General features: G+C 42.7%; 1 protein-coding gene across 1 annotated transcript; it reads right to left on the bottom strand.

Annotated features, from left to right (window-relative positions):
• Positions 1 to 1,482: 1,482 nt before the first annotated feature.
• On the bottom strand, positions 1,483 to 4,080 carry LOC121749403. Its single transcript, XM_042143975.1, has one exon. It carries the CDS (start codon positions 4,078 to 4,080, stop codon positions 1,483 to 1,485), a length of 2,598 nt encoding a protein of 865 aa, XP_041999909.1.
• Between the last annotated feature and the right edge of the window lie 16,344 nt (positions 4,081 to 20,424).

The following is a 20,424-nucleotide window of genomic DNA, read 5'->3' as shown; positions in this document are numbered from 1 at the left end:
CATCCGACCGAGGGTGATAAGCGGTCGAAAAATTCAACTTTGTTCCACTCAAACGCATCAACTTCTCCCACACTTGATTCAGAAAGACCGAATCCCTGTCTGACACCAACGTTGCGGGAAACCCATGATGGCGGACCATCGTATTAACAAATAGGTGAGCCACTCGAAGAGCATCAAAGCGGGTTGGTAACGGCGCAAAGTGGGCATACTTGGACAAGCGGTCCACCACCACCATAATCGCTGTATAACCCCGAGGTTGCGGCAGACCCGTAATAAAATCCATCGAGACATCCTCCCACACCTGTGTGGGCACCGATAGTGGTTGCAGAAAACCCGCAGGCTTTTGTGTGGAATATTTCATCGTCTGACGTATGACGCAGGCTTCCACAAACTTCTTCACTTCATCTTTCATCCTTGGCCAGTAAAATTCCGCCCCTACTCTTCTCAAAGTGCGCTCAAACCCCGGATGGCTAGCCGACGGTGAGCTGTGATATTCTGCTAGGAAAGGTGCTCGAGCTGACGAGTGGGACCCCACAAAAATACAGCGTTTATAATACACGAGGCCATCCACCAAGGTCAGATGGGCGGCTGCTTTCCCGTTCCTAATGGCCATTGTAATTTCTCTCATTTCCGGCGAGGAAGCCGTGTCCCGGCGAAGTAGCTCCAGCAGATGGAGTATCGACTGTGTCGCGGCAATTAGCTATTGGCACCTCTGACTGGCGTCGTCGGTGCTCTCCTTAGCCAGACGCGCGGCGTCTGTTGCAGCCTGGGACTCCCCCCGACGGGATAATGCATTCGCCACTCTGTTAGTATTCCCCTTCTTATATTCAATTGTGAATTTGTATCCCATAAGCTTCCTTACGTACAGCTGATCAGGAGTCTGAACCACCTGCTGAAGTAACTCCTTCAAACTTTTCTGGTCACTTTGAATTACGAATTCGCGCCCCAATAGATATTGGCGCCACTTCTGAACAGCCTCCACGATAGCATACAACTCCTTGTGATAAGTCGAGGCCACTCGACGACGCGGCCCCAGCTTCTTGCTGTAGAAAGCAATGGGGTGGTTGTCCTGTAATAAAACTGCCCCAATGCCAGAGTCTGAGGCATCTGTTTCTACAGAAAAAGGCCGCTCAAAATCGGGCAATCTGAGCACTGGCGCCTTAGTCATCGCCTCCTTCAAGGCGAGAAAGCTCTCCTCCGCGGTGGGCGACCAGCCAAATGCCTCCTTTTTGAGGAGATCAGTAAGCTGGGCGGCAATCAAGGCATATTGAGCAATGAATCTCCGATAGTAGCCTGTCAACCCCAAAAAACCTCTCAGTTGCTTCACGGTCCTGGGCACGGGCCATACCGTCATCGCCTCTATTTTAGTAGGGTCCGCCTTCAATAAACCGTCAGTAATAAGGTGACCCAGATATTCCACCGTCGAATTACAAAAAGGGCATTTGGACAGTTTGGCGAAGAAACTGTGCTCCTGCAATACAGCTAACACGGCCGACAGTGCGTTTCATGCGCCTTGACGGACGGGCTATAAATCAGAATATCGTCAAAAAATACAATGACGAACTTACGGAGCATAGGCTGGAATATAGAGTTCATGGCAGCCTGGAAAGTGGAGGGCGTGTTAGTCAGACCTAAGGGCATCACTAGGAACTCGAAGTGCCCATCGTGGGTACGGAAAGCCGTCTTGAACACATCTTCTTCATGCATCCGAATCTGGTGATAGCCCGATCGCAAATCCACATTGGAGAATACTCTTGCCTTCCCCAATTCATCAAAGAGCTCATCCGCCGTTGGAATTGGAAAATGATCAGGAATTGTTGCATTGTTCAAGGATCGATAATCAATGCAGAAACAGAAGGACCCGTCTTTCTTTCTGATTAGCAACACAGGCGATGAGAACGGGCTATTACTCCATTGAATAATCCCCTGCTCCAACATCTCCCGCACTTGTCGCTCAATCTCGGTGTTCTGGAAATAGGGGTACCTATATGGTCTCACATTCACAGGCTTAGACCCTGGTAACAAATGAATTCTGTGATCATATTGCCGGGTCGGGGGCATGTCAGTCGGTACCCTGAAAACGTTACGAAAACCCTCCAATACTCCAGCTATCCCTACCGGCAGATCCCCGGGAAATGCTTCCAACTTACTTGCCGCTGATTCCAGCTCCAATAAAACAATCTCAAAACAGGCTGACACATCCGGAGATGAGTGCAGCATGAATAGAGAGTGTACACCTAGGCGGCGCGGTGGGGCTGTGATGCCATTCAGGGTGAACGGCTGTCCCTTGTGAATGAATTCCAAGGTTTTGCCAGCGAAATCTGCAGAAATCTTGCCCAGCGATTCTAGCCAATCCATCCCTAAAATCACATCCGTGCCATGAATCGGTAAGATGTGGAGGTCCACCACGAACACGGATCCCTGCACTTCCAACTTAGTTTGCCTCGACATGTGAGTGCAGAGTAAAGCGACTCCATTACCTATAAACACCCGAAAGGGCCGAATCGGGGATAACGACAAATGTAGACTTTCCGCGATTTCCAGATGCAGGAAGTCTCTGTCACTGCCAGTGTCGACAAGTATGCAGACCTCACGATCCTGAATCTGTCCCAAAACCTTGAGCGGTCTAGACCGACGTCCCCCATCCAGTGAGTGTATATGCGCGACCTCCCTAATCACCTCCTCGTCTCGAACATCACCATCCCACTCATCAATCCCCGCATCATCCTCATCAGCGTAGCAGAGCATACGCTGCTTACACACGTGACAAATTACCCATTTTCCCGGGCAGTGCCAACGTAGCCCAAGTCGTGAACGTTCTGATTTTTCTGCCTGCGACACCCGAATCAATGGCAAACGCGGCTGCTCCTTCACTCGCTGTGGCTGACCCGACGGGAGACCCGCCCCGGATACTGTACTTGTCGGCAGTTGGGTACCTGTTGGACCCGTCGACATACGACCATCGCGACCCTGCCACTGCTTGCGCTGGAAACTCGCCGAAGATTGCGCAATGTTACGGTCAGACTGTGTATCAGCAAGTTCTAGAGATGACACCAAGGCTGTAGCCAGAGAAGTCAGGCGGTGTAATTTCAGGCTCTCCTGCATATTCGCCGTCAGACCCACCACAAACAGAGTACGAAGTTTCGACTCCGGGACCCCCTGGACCCGATTCAAGTACTTCTCAAACGTATCATGGTACTCTAACACCGTGCCTGTCTGGGTCAGCTTAGCGATCAACCCGAAATAATCCTTGAAGCTCTGTCTGTCGAAGCGGTTAAGAACGTCCTCCAAAAATTCATGCCAAGTGACGAAATCATTATTACCGCAGTAATTAAATACCCATTCAGACGCTGGAGGATCGAACACCATGACTGCGTAATGAAGGCGCTGGGCATCGGGCATCATCACATGATCAAAATAATACTGAACCCTGGAGATCCAGTTTGTTGCGTCGCTGCCATCGAACCAAGGTGGCTTCATCGGCACCAGATTTTTGTCAAACCCCGCAGTAGACGATTGATATCGTTGGGGTGGATCCCAACATGAAGTCGGTGTGTCAAATTGCTGCGGAAAGCCACCAAACTGCGCGCGAGCGTAGCAGTTCCCTGGGGGATCCCAGCCCGAAACACTCCTGCCCCTCTCACTGCGACGTCCCCTCTCCTCCATTGTCGCATCACGATTTCCGAAATTAGGGTTCCTGGCGCGATATCCTCTATCCCCCGATTTCCTCCTCCTGAAATCCTCATACTCCCCCTCATCTGCATCGTCAAACCCTAGAGCGGGTTCCGTCTCACGCGACAAATTCGGATCCAGACTCTCAAAGCGGCTATCCGTTTCATCCGTCCATAGATCAAATTTATCCATCTTATCCAGTAATCGATCCAGCTTCCCATTCACGGAATCGTCATGATGCGAATCTTCGTTAGGACGACTCTCCAATTCACCGTCTTCCATATTTTGGCGCTGGAAAACCCCATTGCGTCGATTGTTGAAATTTGGACGACGCGAAACACCATTAGGAAACGTATCCAGGAGATGGGCGCCCCACGCCGATTTACCGTTGTTGTTGAAACGACTCATGAGCACGTAGATGAAAGCACCAGATGTTAAGGGCTTTTCCCTTCAACAAGCCGACAACCGTGGTTGACAGCCGAAAGATAATTTCCGGCGCCCGTGATCGGTTCGGCGGCACGAGGTGATCGACTGTGCGCGGGAATTCGTTCCCGTCGGGTAGTTCGTCGCCTAGGTTTTCAATTGTCAACGATATGTTGGGAAAATAATATTTTCATTCATAGTTAGAATTATGAACAAAAGCCCTATTTATAGTCTAAAGACCCTAGGGTTGGTTCGACCTTCCTAGACATCTCGGGAAAGAACCAACAAAGAAAACCCGAAACGGAGCTTATAATACGCTCGACTCTTACATAAATTAAATAATAAAAAAGCCAATATTCTAGAAACTAAAATAACAAAAAAGATAAGACATCAAACTCAAAGACTCTTATTTGGGAACAAACTCGCCAAGCCTCTCAGGCGGACGTCTGTTCCTCATCGGCTTCATTGCTGCGATGGACTGTTGCGGCTGCTGCTCTTCTTGCGCTCTTCCTCCCGCATCTAACTCCGACTGCTCGTCTTATGCCGGCTCAAGGTGAGGTCGTTGTAGGACCATATCATACACTTCCACCCTTGTGGCTTTCTTGAGATTTCTTGCCCTTCCTACAACATCTTCGTCCTCTGTAATAGAAAAAATATATACAGAAGCTAACTATTTCCATAAAGATGAAATTTAATTGAATAAAATGTTTATGTGATAAATACTAAATAACCAGATCTGAATTTGCTATTTCAAGTATAAACATGATTAATGTAGAGATAGGTATGTGACCTGAAATTTATAATGGCGCATGGACCATTTTTACAAAATACTTACTCCCTCCATCCCATAAAAATAGGTCATTTACGGTTGACACGGGTTTTAATGTGTAATTGCTAAAGTAAGAAAAAAATGAAAAAAGTAATTGAAATTGTGTAGTGGATGGTTGGGCCAATAAACGATAAAGTAAAAGAGGAGAATAAAAAGGTTGACATAAATGGAGATAGACTACTTCTATGGGAAGGACGAAAAAAGGAACATGGAATATTTTTATGGGACGGTTGAGTATTATAATGGTCTAAATAACCATTTATACAAATTTACTAAAAATAATATTATATAATAAGAATATATATACTAACTCGGGATTAATTATTCATATCAACCAATTAATAGCTGAAAAGGCTAAACATATTAAAAATTTTAGTGAAACTCTACACACAAAAAATGAACATTTACGGAAAACAATAAAATAAAAAAATTAAGAATTAGGATTGAAAATGAGACACAAAAAGTGGAACACGTCAAATTCCAAGTCCTTTTTTAGGAAAGAAGCTCGATTTTCAGATGCATACATTTTCAGATGCCATTAGCTTGAATAAAGTGAACTGTATGAGAGAGATGGGTGAAATATGTGTTGTTTCAGACTATATTTATAGAGGCATTTGCAACCCAAAGTATTTTTTTGTTATTAATACTCAAAATCAAGCAATTTTTTTTTAATTTTTTCTTATGAATTTACTTGTGACTCAAAACCATGGTTTGGATGTTAATATGATAAAAACCATCCTCTCATATGTAAAGTCAAATGATTCTCTTTGCATCGAGAGATAGAGATCTCATTTTTATCCAAGGTTTTGAAATTTAATGTTAAATTTTTTATTTGGTGAAATAGAAATTAATTATGACCTGGGTTTACACTAGGCCATTTTTTAATGGTGAAACAATTATGTAGCTTACAACATTCTTTGTCGTATGTCAGTTGTTGCATTGTATGTCACAACGACCTGTGACGCTAGTTTATCGTTCAAAACAAATTGTTAATCTTATGTTATATTCATTACTTAGTAAAATAATAATACTGATTTAAATTAAACTAAGCTTGTATTTTTATCGTAAAACTCTTATTTTCATAATTTACAATTATATTTGTCGTCTTTCTGTCATTGCACAATAATTATATTTGACGTCTATCTGTAGTTGAAATTAAATGTGAAATTTATTACTGGTAATAGAATAATTCTGTGACTTACATCGATTCTTTATCATCTATTGGCTGTTGAACAATATTATACGTAACAATGATCGTTGTTGTTAATTGACAATTGCATTTATAATTTGTCGTTAAAGTCAAATATTTTTGTCGTTGGTGTCGTACAATTATTGTCACAACAATCTTTATTAGTAATTGATAAAATTGTAACTATAATATAAAGTTAAAACAATTTTTTTATGGTAAAACTTATTTAAATAACTTATTATATAGTTGATAAGGTATTTTTCCCCATCTTGTAAATCGGGGGTTTTAGTCATCACAAATGGTAAATGGAAAATTATTATTGATTCTCTTTTCAAAAATAGAAAAACATGTACTCAGTACACAATAAAAAGTTGTCACAACCATCTTATAAAATTAATACTCTGATGAGGCTCGTTTAATGCATGTGTTCTGTGATAAAACTACACCCAAATTCTGTAATCTAACGTCTAATTGTGAGCCAGGTGTGTGTGAAGTCCGCCATATTTAGAGAATGAACGGATCAATTGGGCGGACTAACGGATCAAGGAGGGGGAGTTAATTTGCTGCGCAAACGGTTCAAGTCAGACTATATGGCATGCGGCAGGAGCACCCGATTAGGAGATGGAGCGCAACACAAGAAAGATCCCCAAAGGCAAAGGGAAAGACCTAGGGATCAAGACCTCACGCCTTCCTATAAATGGAAATAAAGAAGGAGGAAGGAAGCAACACTCATTAGACTTCAGCTCTCTCCTAGGGTTGAAATGGGGGCTCCCAACACTCCAAACTCCTGATTTACATCACATGCACACTTGGTTTTTAGTTTAGTTTTAGTTTAACAGTGGTTGGGTGTTGGTTCTAGCACTTTCGTTATTTTGATTCTGTAATTCTGTTCTGAGAAGGGACGATGAAACAATCTCTGTTTTAGATTTTCTTCTTTTGGTTTACGTTGTGTTTTGTTGCAGACTTTGGATGATTTTAATTCAGAAAATTTAGTGTTATGATTTTTGCTCATGTTGAAATGTTTTGTTTACCATGCATAAATTTTCTGATTCACCTTTGAGTTCCGATTTATGATTCGTGTTTTTGCTGAGTGTTTTTACTACTGTTAAATCTGTTGGATCTGAGGTTTAATTTATGAATTCTGCTAGGTTGGGAAGAAATATTGAAAGGAATATGCTAGGATGTTTAGATCTTGTTATTGGCAGTATGGTAGAGTAGATCTGATTAAGTTTACTATGATTAATGGTGTGATCGTGTCTAATTTAATTTCGATAGTTGTAGATCTGATGGTTAAGTTTTGATTTTTGCATGAGCATGACTCGATCAGTTTTTTCTACATGTTTACAGTCGTCTCTTTCTACTAAAATTTGGAGTTATGTGTTAGTTTTGTAAATTTGTCTCTTCATGCGAAGTTTGTTATGATGGAATTCTCTGCAGATTTGATTATGCTATGTTTCTCGTGTTGATTCTGTGAAGAAGATGAAGTTGTTAGAAAAGTTTTACTTTATCGTACGTTTTGCAGGAGACTGACACTAGTTCACTTTTATTCTGTTTGGCCATTTCAAGAAATTTCAGTATGAGTTGATCAAGTAGATTTTAATTATGCTTAACAAGTGGATCAGTTTAGTTAGTTTAGTCTCTCAGTCTGTAGTTTAACTTAACCCACCCTGTAAAGGGTGGCAGCAGCCAATCCCATTTTGTCCACAACAAATGTAGAACACATCGTCTCTGTGGGATCGATCTTTACTTCCCTATACTAGTTAATAATATTGTGGGTGAAGGTTTTTAAATGCTCTTGAGTTTCTCCATTTGCACACTCAAGTCCGATTAAGTCAAGTTGATCAGTTTAAATTTCCACTGGATCCATTGTCGGCATTCGCAGGTGGAAGGCATACGTTAGCCAGCTGGATCAGTTCGACAATCTAACTTGAGCAGTCCACAACGACGAAACAAATGACAAAGAAGGAGAAACCCAAGTGACAAGAACAACATTTTAAATTGCGCCGTTGCTGGGGATGGTGGTGTTTATCATACATTTGTTGCAAGACACTTTGGTGTAAATATTATTAATACTATTTCTTTCTTTTGATCACAGTTTAGAGACAGCCCAGGGAGACAACAGTAAGGAATCAAAATCCTCATCTATGTGGATCAACCGTTTTACCCGCTGGTGTGGACCAAGGGGGGTAGTGATCCGGGAGAACATATAGATGTGAGGAGCGTCTCAGGTTTTACTTAAGAAAATTAGTGTAAATTTTTTAAATAAGCTTTTCGTTATTTTTTATTTTCCCCAGCTGGAGAGTATCGAGCTCAGGGGGCAAATATAGGAAGAGGTGGAACCAAACACTGATCAATTCAAACCACCTCCCATTCCACCAACCAACTCGGATGCTAGCAGTGATCCGAGAATCTGCTGCTAATCCTACCCAAACAACCCAGTACCAAGAAGGAGAGCAGAAGACCGGGGCATTTGATAGGATGTAGGTTGATCTAGACCAAAACCTGCTGGAGGCTATGGTCTATTTCAAGGACCCAAAGTCGAGGAAAAACTGCGCCTGAATGAGCAATGGTCCATCCCTGCAGATGAGCCATCCCTAAAGATGATAGGAGTCAAGGAGCAATTCCTTGGACACATCAGAGCCATCGGTTTCAATTGGCTGTTGGAGCACGCGCCATGTGAGGTGCCGATGGATCTTGCAAAGGAGTTTTTCACCTCCTTCCACTTTGATTATACTACCGATTTGGACAAGGAGTCCGTCTACTTCAGAATATTCAATCAGGAGATGGCTATGACCCTCAGAGAGTGGTCATTAAGGTTAGGGTTGCTAAGCCTCGAGGAGGACAAGAGATGGGAGTGGTCTTTACGGGAGATTGGCCAACCCAAACACACTGAGGAGTTCAACGCTGAGGAGGCGTGGAACTTAATTAAAGCCAAAGGTGCAGATCCTTTCAAAACTAGCGCGTCAACATGGGAGGAGATTGTGGACCCTGTTCTAAGGATGGCACATTTCTTCTTGGGCCACAACCTCCTTGGACAATCCAACACCACGGTGACCACAATTGAATTGTATTTGACGTGGTGCATGCTTGATGCACTTTTTATTAGCACTATAATAACCTGCAAGTATACAGAGTAGGAATAGTATAGCTAAAGGTCAGTACCAGATATCGATCACGGGGAAAATAATCACAAATTGGCTACCTCCTACTAAAACTCAATACTATTTGGAAAACCGAAAGATTTTGAGAATTCTGAAAACAAAGAACAATTTGGAAGCAATAAACAACTAGATGCAAATAAATCACGGAGATAAAAGTATAGAGATAAGGGAATTATAGGGATGTGCGTTCACAGTTATGGTTATACAAGTTTAAACTACAATACACTAGCACAGTTCTTACTTTGATAGGACGAGTCACCTAGTTTATGCTCATGCAATACAAACGTTGATTACTAACATTAGGGTTGTCAATCCTAAATATGTAACTCCTAAAAGCTCCTAAGAACCTTGAAAAGTCCTCACTCTCAATTAACAGTGCCGTTTTAAAGGAAGCTAATTGCAGTGTCTACTAAGTGGATCTAACTCGCCAACCTCCTCTCACGATTATGTACCAAGTTATATTAAATCATCCAATATTGTGTCACTCAATCATGAAGCATCATTATCCACTTAGAGAAGAAACAAAGTAAAAACAAAACGGATATTAAATAGAAAAGGAATTGTATAACCAAATTCGTTACTAACACATCCCTAGAATCCTATGAATTTAGTTACACATGATGTAATAATCTAAAGACATAGATTGAAGGGAAAACAATTGGAACATAAAACTAAAGCAAATAAAACCCAAAGATTGAATCCTTGTAGCTTTGATGCTCTTGAATCCTTCTTCAACTCCATGCACAATGAAGCACTCTAACTTTTAATCTCTAGAAAATATGTTGCAAAAAGAGGATACTAATAATGAAGCTTGAGGGGGTATTTATAGGGGAAAAATTGCCCCTCTCCAATAAGGAAAAGGGTTGCAAAATATGGTAAGTCTTGGAGAGGAAATTAGGGCAAATCTGATTGCTGCTCTTTTGTGGCGGACCGCCGAACCTTGGCCGGCGGTCGTCGCGCATTAATCCGAAGCTTCTGACTCTTTGGTGGCAGTCGCCACGTACTTCCCGGCGGTCGCCGGGCGTGTCTTCATTCCATGCACAGATTTCCCAAAATTGGCCGTTACAGAAGTGGGGGCTGCTGAGCGCCGGCAGTCGCCGACAGTGTTATGGCAGTCGCTGGACGCTGCCTGAAACTCTAGATTTCCTACTTCGCGTTTTGACTCCCTTTTTTTATGCTCAAATATGCACATTTCTCACAAAACATGTCAAAATACCAAAATAGATAAAACATGCAAATAATGGACATGTAATGCAACTTTGACATTAAAAACAGACCAAATAATGGCCTTAAAACCATGCAAAATCCGAGCGTATCAATGCTCAAGGAAGTTAAGGTAAATTTAGGCTACAGGTTGGCTCACTCATGCCAAAAAATAGTCCACCACCCCGTCCGCCACTTGTATGCCTGCCATTTACTGGGAGCATATCTGATAAGAAATGTGATGCCAAGGCTAACAATCCCTAAGTCCTCCATTGTTATGTGTGAGGATCCAGAATGGTTTGACACGACCTATATCATCAGCATTGGCATTATCAAGAGGAATGGGGCTGCGCTGGTATTTAGCGAGGTTGAGCAATCAGAGGAAGAAAACGAAGAAAGGGAGAGCGAGGAAGATAATGAGCCTGTGGAGGCTGAGGGAAGGAAGTCTCCTTCGGAGGAGAAACAACGCCCTACCGAGAAGAGGCCAGAGGGCACTAAGGAAAAGTGGCAGAGGATCATAGAGTTCATGATGAACAAGTTTATCTAGGCAAATGAGAAGAAACATGCGTTTCTCGAGCTTCAACATGAAAATATGACCAAAGCCCTTTCTCTGATTGAGAGGATGACTAACCTGTCACAGCAGAACAATCAAATGGCCCTACAACTCATATCCATCGCCTCTACCTCAAAAGAAAGCCAACCAAAGGAAGCCTGAAATCCTGCTTCTGATATCTCTCTCCTTCATTCTCTTTCGTTTATCCTTGTGGCTGGCCAATTGTGCGTCTTCTACCTGTGAACACAGATGAATGGGTTCAGTAGAATGCTCAGACTGATTTATTCCGGCTCAAGTGAGAAGAATGCAGAAACTCAAAAGCGTGTTTTCAAAACCTTAACCACAATACTATTAACTAGTATAGGGAAGTAAGGATCGATCCCACAGAGATGATGTGTTTGACATTTGTTGTTTGACACGGTTTGGGAATGGCTGCGGCCATGCTTTCTAGGGGTGGGTTAAGTTAACTACTTGACTTGAGAGATTAAACTAACTAAACTGATCAACTCACTAAACGAAACTAAAACTACTTGATCAACTCAACTAAACTTTCCCGAAATGGGCAAACATAATAAAACGAGGACTGTCAGTCTCCTGCAAAGTGTACGATAAAGTAAGAAAATTTTAACAACTTCATCTTTTTCTCAAAATCAACATGAAAAACAGAGTAAAAGTAGATCTGAATAATAAAGCATCATTCCAACTAGTAAAAATTAAATCTACTCCTATGATCTAACCTACGACTATGTAAACAAGAAACTAACCCATGATCATGCAGAAATAGAACATCAACTACTAGATCTAAACATCCTAAAGTAACTTATCTATGATTTCCTTCACAACTAGATGTAAGCACAACTCAAAAACTCAGATCTGACCAAACCAACACGAAACAAAACATTTTGAGCTAAGATATGCAACATAAAACGGAAATCGGAAGCAAATCAGAAATCTCATGCATGAAAACAGAACATATCATCTGGAGTCGAAACCATAACTCAAAATTTACTGAATCAGAACATCAAAGAGTCTACAACATTAAAAGTAAACTGAAAACAAACAACGAAAACAGGAAATTGTTTCATAGCATACCAAAACGATTAAAGAGCAGAAACCAACATCAAACTATGATTAACTAAACTAAAACAAGACCAAGTGTGTAATCTACGGAAATTTGGAGTGTGAAGTGTTGGGAGCCCCCAATTCCAGTCCTAAAAGAGAGCTGAAAACTAATGAGTTTCAAGGGTTGGAAGCTGCCTCCTTCCTCATTCTCTATGTCCATTTATAGGAAGGCGTGAGGCTTGATCCTTAGAGCATTTGTTATCTGAAATGTCTGCTTTACCCTTTGCCCTTGGGGATCTTTCTAGTGTGACACATCAGTCTTCAAGTTAAGTGCTCCCGCTGCATGCCATTTGATCCAACTTGATCCATTTGCGCAGCAAATTGACTCCTTCTCCTGATCCATTCGTCCGCCAGTTGATCAACTCGTTCTCTGAAAATGGCGGACTTTCATACACACCTGGCTCAAAATTAGACGTTAGTTCTTCGAATTTGATACAGTTTTATGATAGAACACATGCGTGAAATGGGCCTCATCAAAGCCACTCCAGATACCACCATAGTCAGAGTAACAAGGAAGAGGAAAACTAGCACTGCCAGCCAACCACCAACTGAGAAGCTTGCCTCATCATCGACCAAGAAGGTCAAGCTAGAAAGGCAGTCTGGCTCCCAATGGAGCCATAAGAAGAACTAAAACTACAATAACCAAGTAAATTTTAATTTCTGGTTCAATATTATGTTTTTCAGCTTGAGCCTGCTCATATCTGCTTGTACAATAAGCCTGTGTTTATGCACTGTGTGATCTTTTCCCACTTAGCCCACTGTATGGTCTAAGTGTGAGAAGTTTGTTTGTAAATATGTTGGCTTGTTCCTTATGTTTATATGTTCTATTTACCTTCTCCTACTTAGCCCGTTGCACGGTCTAAGTGTGAGAAATTTGTTTTTGACTATGTTTCTGCCCACATGTTTACATGCTTCTGTTTGTTTATACGTGTTCTTCTCCCACTTAGCCCAGTGCCTGGTCTAAGTTTGAGAAGTTTGTATGTTTCCTCGTTGATATGTTTGTGTTTATATATGCTTTGTTTCGCTTTCTCCCACTTAGCCCATTGCATGGTCTAAGTGTGAGAAGTTTATCTGTTTTCCCTTTCTGATGTGTTTGTTTTTAGTATGATGTGTTTTAACTTCTTCCACTTAGCCCATTGCTTGATAAACATAGATTGTAGGGAAAACAAAGTACACATAAGAACTAAAGAAATAAAACCCAAAGGTTGAATCCTTGTAGCCTTGATCTTCTCTTGATTCCTTCTTCAACCTCTAGCACAATGAATAACTCTTAAATTTATGCTCTACAATTAAATGGCAAAAAGAAGATCCTTAATGAAGAGGTTTGAGGAGGTATATATAGAGGAAAAATCGAGCAGCAACAAATAAGGTAAAAGGTGGCTAAGTTTGGTAAATCTTGGGGAGAAAGTAGGTCAATTATGTGCGCCACGTTTTCCCAGCGGGCCGCTGCACCTTGGCCAGCGGTCGCTGCATGTTGATCCGTAGCCTCTGCCTTTTAGATAGTGGTCGCTACACTGTGTTGCAGCGGTCGTTGTGAGTAATCCCGTAGCTTCGGAAACTCTTGGAGCGGTCGCTGCGCACTCCCCTGCGGTCGCTGGGCGTGTTCTTCGTTTCAGCACAACTTTCTCCAGAGTGGACTGCTACTGGCTCTGTGGTCGTTGGGCCCCAGCGGCTGCTGTTTGGGTTGCAGCGGACCGCTGGGTGTCTCGAATGCTCCAGATTTACAACTTCGACTCTTTGCTATCTTTTTAGGCTCAAATATGCACATTTCTCACAAAACACGTCAAAATACCGAAATAGAAAAAATATGTAAAATATGGACATGAATTGTGATTTTGACATTAAAAAGGGACCAAATAAAGGCCTTAAAATAGTGCTAAATCCCTCAGTTGTTCCGCTTCCATGGTAACAATCCCCTTAACTCCCTTTTCCTTAGTATTCACATCAGCGTCCTCCATCTCTCCACCGGTAGGAATAACCATTTCCTCGGCCATTTCTTCAATTGGGCAACATTGTACAACTCTTGTTCGACTTCTTCTCCTTGTTCCACTACTTCAACCAATCTCATCACCCCCTCTCTGTCAGCATCGTTTAATTCCAGTGTTCCCTCGCTACGAGTTTCCGGGATTTTGGCATCACCGGTTGGTGGTGGAAAAGGTATGATTCCAATTTGCGCCAGGAGCAGAGTAGGATCCACATCGGGTTTCAGCGTCAGGACCAGCCACTCCAAAATCTCCACGGAAAGTGTGACAGTGGATTGCCGGCAACTTCCGGCGACTTGGGGTGATGTGTTGGTAGGAACCGCTCCCTACCTTTCAACTTCCTAGTGAGTAGGTCTCGAACTGCCGGTTGATTTGGGTGCGGAGGCATTTCCTGAAGCGTTCTGTGACTTTCCTTCCATTTTCCTCGGTAGATTGTGGTGGATTTCAGAGCTAGGGTTTGCTTTCACCGGAATATGCACAGAGAAAAATCTTTGTGAGAATTTTGGGGGGTAGCTGGGGGAGTGGAGTACGGGAGGTTCAAATAATACTATTCTATTCGCGACCTTTCGGTTTCCATCCAAAAATCTCTGATTTTCCCCCCTTTTTTCCCGACACGTGCCGGTCACCTCTCTTTTTAACACTAAGTGAAAATAAAAACATTATCTAAAACTTGGGAATCCAGACCAACTAGATCAAGTAAGAATGGAAATCTTGCAAAGAACCACGTTGTGTAGCTTGATCCACTCAATCTGAATTCCCAAAAATATTTTTCTGGTTTTAGAAACATTTTACTTTGTTTGGATTTTTCATTTTAAAATTGAAGAAGACACTATTTACAACTATTTACAAGTATGTAAACATCCTAGAGATTCACTTGATCGATTCATGATGCGACATGCTTTGTTCAACTGATCAAGTGGATCACCTAGAACATTTACCAACTGATCAATTTAGGCGAGAACACCGGTTGTGCGCGGTGGAATTTCTTCCACTGAGCGCACTTCCGAGTTTTCACTAAAAATTTTTACTCGGTGACCATTAACCAGAATAGGAGCAGAGTTTGGGTCACTTCCCACTGCTCCATTCGCTCTTAGGGTGACGATGGTGTATAGGGCAATTCTCCAGTTACCAAACAATTCGCCAAATCAGCGAACCACGGCTCAGCTTGCCACTTGCTTATTTCATTCAAAAATGCCTCTGGATCAGTTGAATCGAGCACATCCTTCAGACTGATCAAGACAGTCGATCCCTTGGCATAGTACAAATGTTCTTCCGGAAAAGCGTCGGGAACATCTTCCTTATCTTCCCCTTGATTTATTCTGCTCAGATGATCTGCAACTTTATTCTCTGTTCCTGCCTTATCTTTCACCTCCCAATTGAATCCTTGCAGTAATAGTACCCAACGGATCAGTCTGGGTTGGGACCCTTTTTTCACCAACAAGTACTTAATTGATGCATGATCAGTATACACAATAACGTTGGGGCTGTATTTCCTTCTCTATTGTATGATCAGTATACCCAAGTAGATAAGGAGTACACAATGGCCAGCATTTCCTTCTCTGTTGTATGATCAATATACCCAAGTAGATAAGGAGTACACAATGGCCAGCATTTCCTTCTCTGTTGTATCGTAGTTCTTCTGGGCTTGGTTCAAAGTCTTTAAAGCATAAAAATGACGTAACTTTTCTCATCGATTCTCTGACCCAAAACTGTTCCTACTGCGAAATCACTGGCATCACACATCACCTCAAAGGGGTGATTCCAATCAGGAGCTCTAATTATTGGGGCTGAAACAAGTCGATCTTTCAGTAGTTGGAACACTTTTTGGCATGCTTCGTCAAATACGAACTCCACATCATTTTTTAGGAGATGGGTTAACGGTTGAGCAATTTTTGCAAAGTCTCTGATAAACCTCCTATATAACCCAGCATGTCCCAGAAACGCCTGTATCTCTTTCTGATTAGTGGGAAACAGTAGTTTATTAATCACCTCCACCTTAGCCTTGTCGACTTGTATACCCTTCTTTTAGACAACATGGCCCAAGACAATCCCTCCGGGGACCATAAAGTGGCACTTCTAGAAATTTAATACTAAATTCTTCTCCTTACATGTCTGCAATACTATGTCCAGATTACAAAGGCAAGATTCGAAAGAATTTCTATAGACGGTGAAGTCGTCCATGAAAATTTCGATGCATTGTTGCAACAAATCAGAGAAAATACTCATCATACACTTGGTGCATTGTTCCTAGTGCATTGCACAAGCCAAACGACATTCTTCTGTAAGCTTATGTTCCAAAGGGGCAGGTGAAAGTTGTCTTCTCCTGATGTTCCGGATCCACATATATCTGGAAGTACCCACTATAGCCATCTAGGAAGCAAGCATCTGGTCAATGAAAGGTAATGGAAAATGATCCTTCCGAGTAGCTTCGTTCAATTTCTGATAATCAATGCACATTCTCCAACCTCTGACCAACCTCCTGGGCACCAACTCATTCTTTTCATTCTTCAATACTTGTATTCCAGACTTTTGAGGTATATTGTGTACTAGACTGACCCACTTGCTATTTGGAATGGAGTAGATTATTCCCAAAGCTAACAGCTTAAGAACCTCCTTCAGAACTTTCTCTCTCATATTAGGATTCAACTTCCTCTGTTGCTCAGAGTGGGCCTTGGCACCCTCTTCAAAACGGATGTGGTGCATGCAGAGATTAGGACTTATGCCCACTAGGTCCGACAAAGTCCACCCTATAGACTTCTGATTTATTCTCAATACTTCCAGTAATTCATCTTCTTGTTTCTCAGTCAACCAACTTTTGATGATTACTGGAAATGTCTCTTCGTCTCCTACGTAAGCGTACTTCAAATCTGGGGGCAGTGTCTTCAACTCCTTCTTAGGTGAGATCGCCTCTTGAGGTAGTGGGTTCTTTTCCATGTTCTTTGCTGCAAGTTCTCCAAAATCAAGCAATTTCTCCAGACTGGTCAGTTGAGCGAGGTCACTTGATCCGGTAGAATTGGCTTGTGACAAAACCCCATTATTGCATTATTTATCTCTTCATCAGACAAGTTTTGTGTCATCAGTGTCTCGCACCACTCGGTGACTTCCTCTTCAATTGAGTCGCTCAGTTCGGCAGCTGCAATTTGCTCCTGCAAAAGTTCAGTCTCAAGAAATTCTTAGACTAATGGGTAAATTACATCCAAATAATGCAGATTTTCCATATCCAATGGTTTCTTCATAGCTTCATCAATATTAAAAGTGAATTTCTCCCCATGATAGTCTAAGCAAATTGTACCATCGCTTACATCAATTATAGATTTTGCAGTCCGCAAGAATGGCCTCCCCAATAATACTCCACTTGACTCACTGGCTTCAGAATCATTCATACGAATCACATGAAAATCTGCAGGGTAGAGGAAATCATGTACCCTTACTATCACATTCTCCAATACTCCTTCGGGACTGATGCATGACCTATTTGCGAGGTGAATCTCTTGTAAACCGAGAAAGGCAGCACATTAATAGAAGCTCCTAGATTGCACATGGCATGCTCAATTTTAACATCTCCAATGATGATGGGTAGCGTGAACATCCCGGGATCAGTTCTCTTGGAAGGAAGTCTCTTCTTCTAAATTATAGCAGACACACTTTCTCCGATCACAATTTTCCCATCAGCCTTAGCTTTTCCAACTATGAAGTCTTTGATAAACCTGCTGAACGGGGGTAGTTTCCGTGCTTGTAGAAAAGGCAGATTGATCTCAAGCTTGCCAAAAATCTCCATGAAATCGGTCGGATCCTCCTTCTGCCTCTTGACCTCCCCTCTATAGGGGTGGGGTTTAGTACGCTTGACCGCATTGCTAGAGCATTCATTGGAGGTTTCACCCTCACGCCCCTTTGTTTCTTCAACCGGCTCATTCTCATCTTGATCAATTGGTAGTGGGTCAACTAACTAAGGCAGTGTTTTTTCGCCTCATTCATAGGATTCTTTTCATTGTTCTCTCTTCCACCTCCTCTCGGAATAAGCTCTTCGCTCACTCTTTCTGCCCTTCCCAAGGGCTCGGCATAATCTTTCCCATACCACAAGGTGATTTGAAGCTCTAATGAGAAAGTACGGAGTTCACCATTGCCTTTCCACACCATATCATCCTCAATCAAATGGGCAAGCTGAAATATCAAACAGGGAAATCAAAGCGATTCTAGAAAAGACGATTAATCCGTCAAGGAAGGACTGGAGTAAGAGACTTGATGACGCACTATAGGCATACAGAACAGCATATAAAACGCCCATTGGAATGTCTCCTTACAGGTTAGTATTCGGCAAGATGTGTCACTTGCCGGTGGGAATTGAGCATAGGGCGTACTGGGCAGTCAAGAAGATTAATATGAATCCTCAAGCCTGTGAGCGAGAGAGGAAACTGCAGCTCCAGGAGTTGGAAGAATTGAGGCTTGAGTCTTACGAATCAGCGATGTGGTACAAAGAAAAGACCAAGCTTTGGCATGATAAGAATCTCCGGACCAAGGAACTGAAGTCCAAATGGACTGGACCATACACTATTGTGAGTCTTCGTGCAAATGGAGGAGTAGAGATCCAGGGAAGTGCTTCAAACTCAACTCCTTTTCTTGTCAACGGTCAACGTGTGAAGGTATTTAGGGATAACTCGGAGCTGTGTGTAGTGGACGAAATGCCACTACGCGCACTCCCTGATATCGCCTGATCGGTCTAGGAAGTGAGTGTTCTTAAGGATTTCCTAGGTCCAGTATCCAAGAAGTTTTACCATGACCTGACCTAGGAATCGTGAGAACACTTGAACACAATTTGTAAATATTTTATTGTTTTCCTTAAATCAAGAAATCCCAAACAAATCAGAAAAAAAATAATCTTCCAAAAATATTTTCGAAATACCAGACTCCTTGGGAATGTTTTTGATATTGTCATATCCTAGACCTGGGGGGTCTGGCGTTTCATTTTTTTAGTTTGATTTTTTTTATGTGTAGTTCTGCAGAGAGTATCTACTGGGGCAGGGAGTTGAGGAGCAAAACATTGGAGGGAATTGGCACCGGTTCGGATTTCAAAAAAACTAAAGGGGCACCTTTATGAGGAGACGTACGGTCGCTAGCGTCATGCCTGCAAAACCGTCCTCGTCCATACCCATCAGCTAATATCCGTGTGCTGCTTTTTATTTTTCATTACTCACTCTCTCTCTACATTCGAAAATCCCTAAAATTTCTCTTTAGGTTTTCTTTCTCTAACCCTAATCGAGAAAATTCCGTCCGAGATTCTGTGAAAATTTTGCAGCATTCTTCATGGACAACAAACAGGGTGCCGGAAGTACTTTAGGACCCGCCGATTCTAATACGGTGGCGTTCATGGCTGACCTCCTACAAAAATTTGGGGCGCCAGAAAAGGCGATGGAGGCATTTGCTATGTTCGCGGCTATGATGGGTAAATCTGTACCAGCCGTTTCAACATCTGTCGTACCACCCCCACCGGAAACTTCAGGGGTTTCAACATCCCAACCGAAAGTCGTCGCAGAATCTGACACTGCCGTCCCGGAGACAGCCGCCGCAGAAAAGCACGAAGAAGAAGCAGATCTGGCGGCAGGGCTGGGATTATTGGCTGTAAGTGAACCCAGGTTAGATTCTGTCGCTGAGAGAGAATCCCCTGTTTTAAATGATGAAGTAGTTGGAGTTTCTGAGGGGGTGAACCCTGTGTTTGCCGCCGTGGGTTTTGTGGAGAAAGAAACCCTACCAGAATCTGTGGGTGTGGATCTTTCTGTTGTTGCTGATAGTCGTACAGAGGGGGAATCCCCTGTTTTGGAAAAGTTTGGAGGGGGAAACCCCAGTTGTTGGTAGTGATGTTCCAGAGGGCGACGAAGCCCTAAATTCTGATAGAAAATTAGCGGGGGAAACCCCAGAAGTGGTTGAGGGCGCCGAAGCCCTAACTGTTGAGGAAGATGTCAAAGAGGGGGAAACCCCTGAGAAGTCCGTGGGTATAGAAGCCCACGTTCAACAAGAGTTGGTTGGGGTAGAGTCCCCTGTTTATCTCAAGGAAGCGACCCCTTTTATGTCTGACAAGGGAGAAGCCCTCGTTGCTGATGCTGAACAAGAACCCGGCGGCGACGGGATGACTTTGATGGTAGATCTGACTGATGTCCCCGTTGGGACCGATTCACTAGTTAACGCACGGGAAGCAAGGAGGCAAGCTCGTTGAGGTTTACATGATGAAATAGAGGAACACGTCCCGCGGACAGAAGCAGGGTCACTGGATCTAGAGCCTGCAGCTCCTGACCAGG

This window comes from Salvia splendens, chromosome 9, assembly GCF_004379255.2.
Source record: "Salvia splendens isolate huo1 chromosome 9, SspV2, whole genome shotgun sequence".
Lineage (NCBI taxonomy): Eukaryota > Viridiplantae > Streptophyta > Magnoliopsida > Lamiales > Lamiaceae > Salvia > Salvia splendens.
The sequence above is the reverse complement of the archived record's forward strand: the minus strand, read 5'-3'. Positions and strand labels throughout refer to the sequence as shown.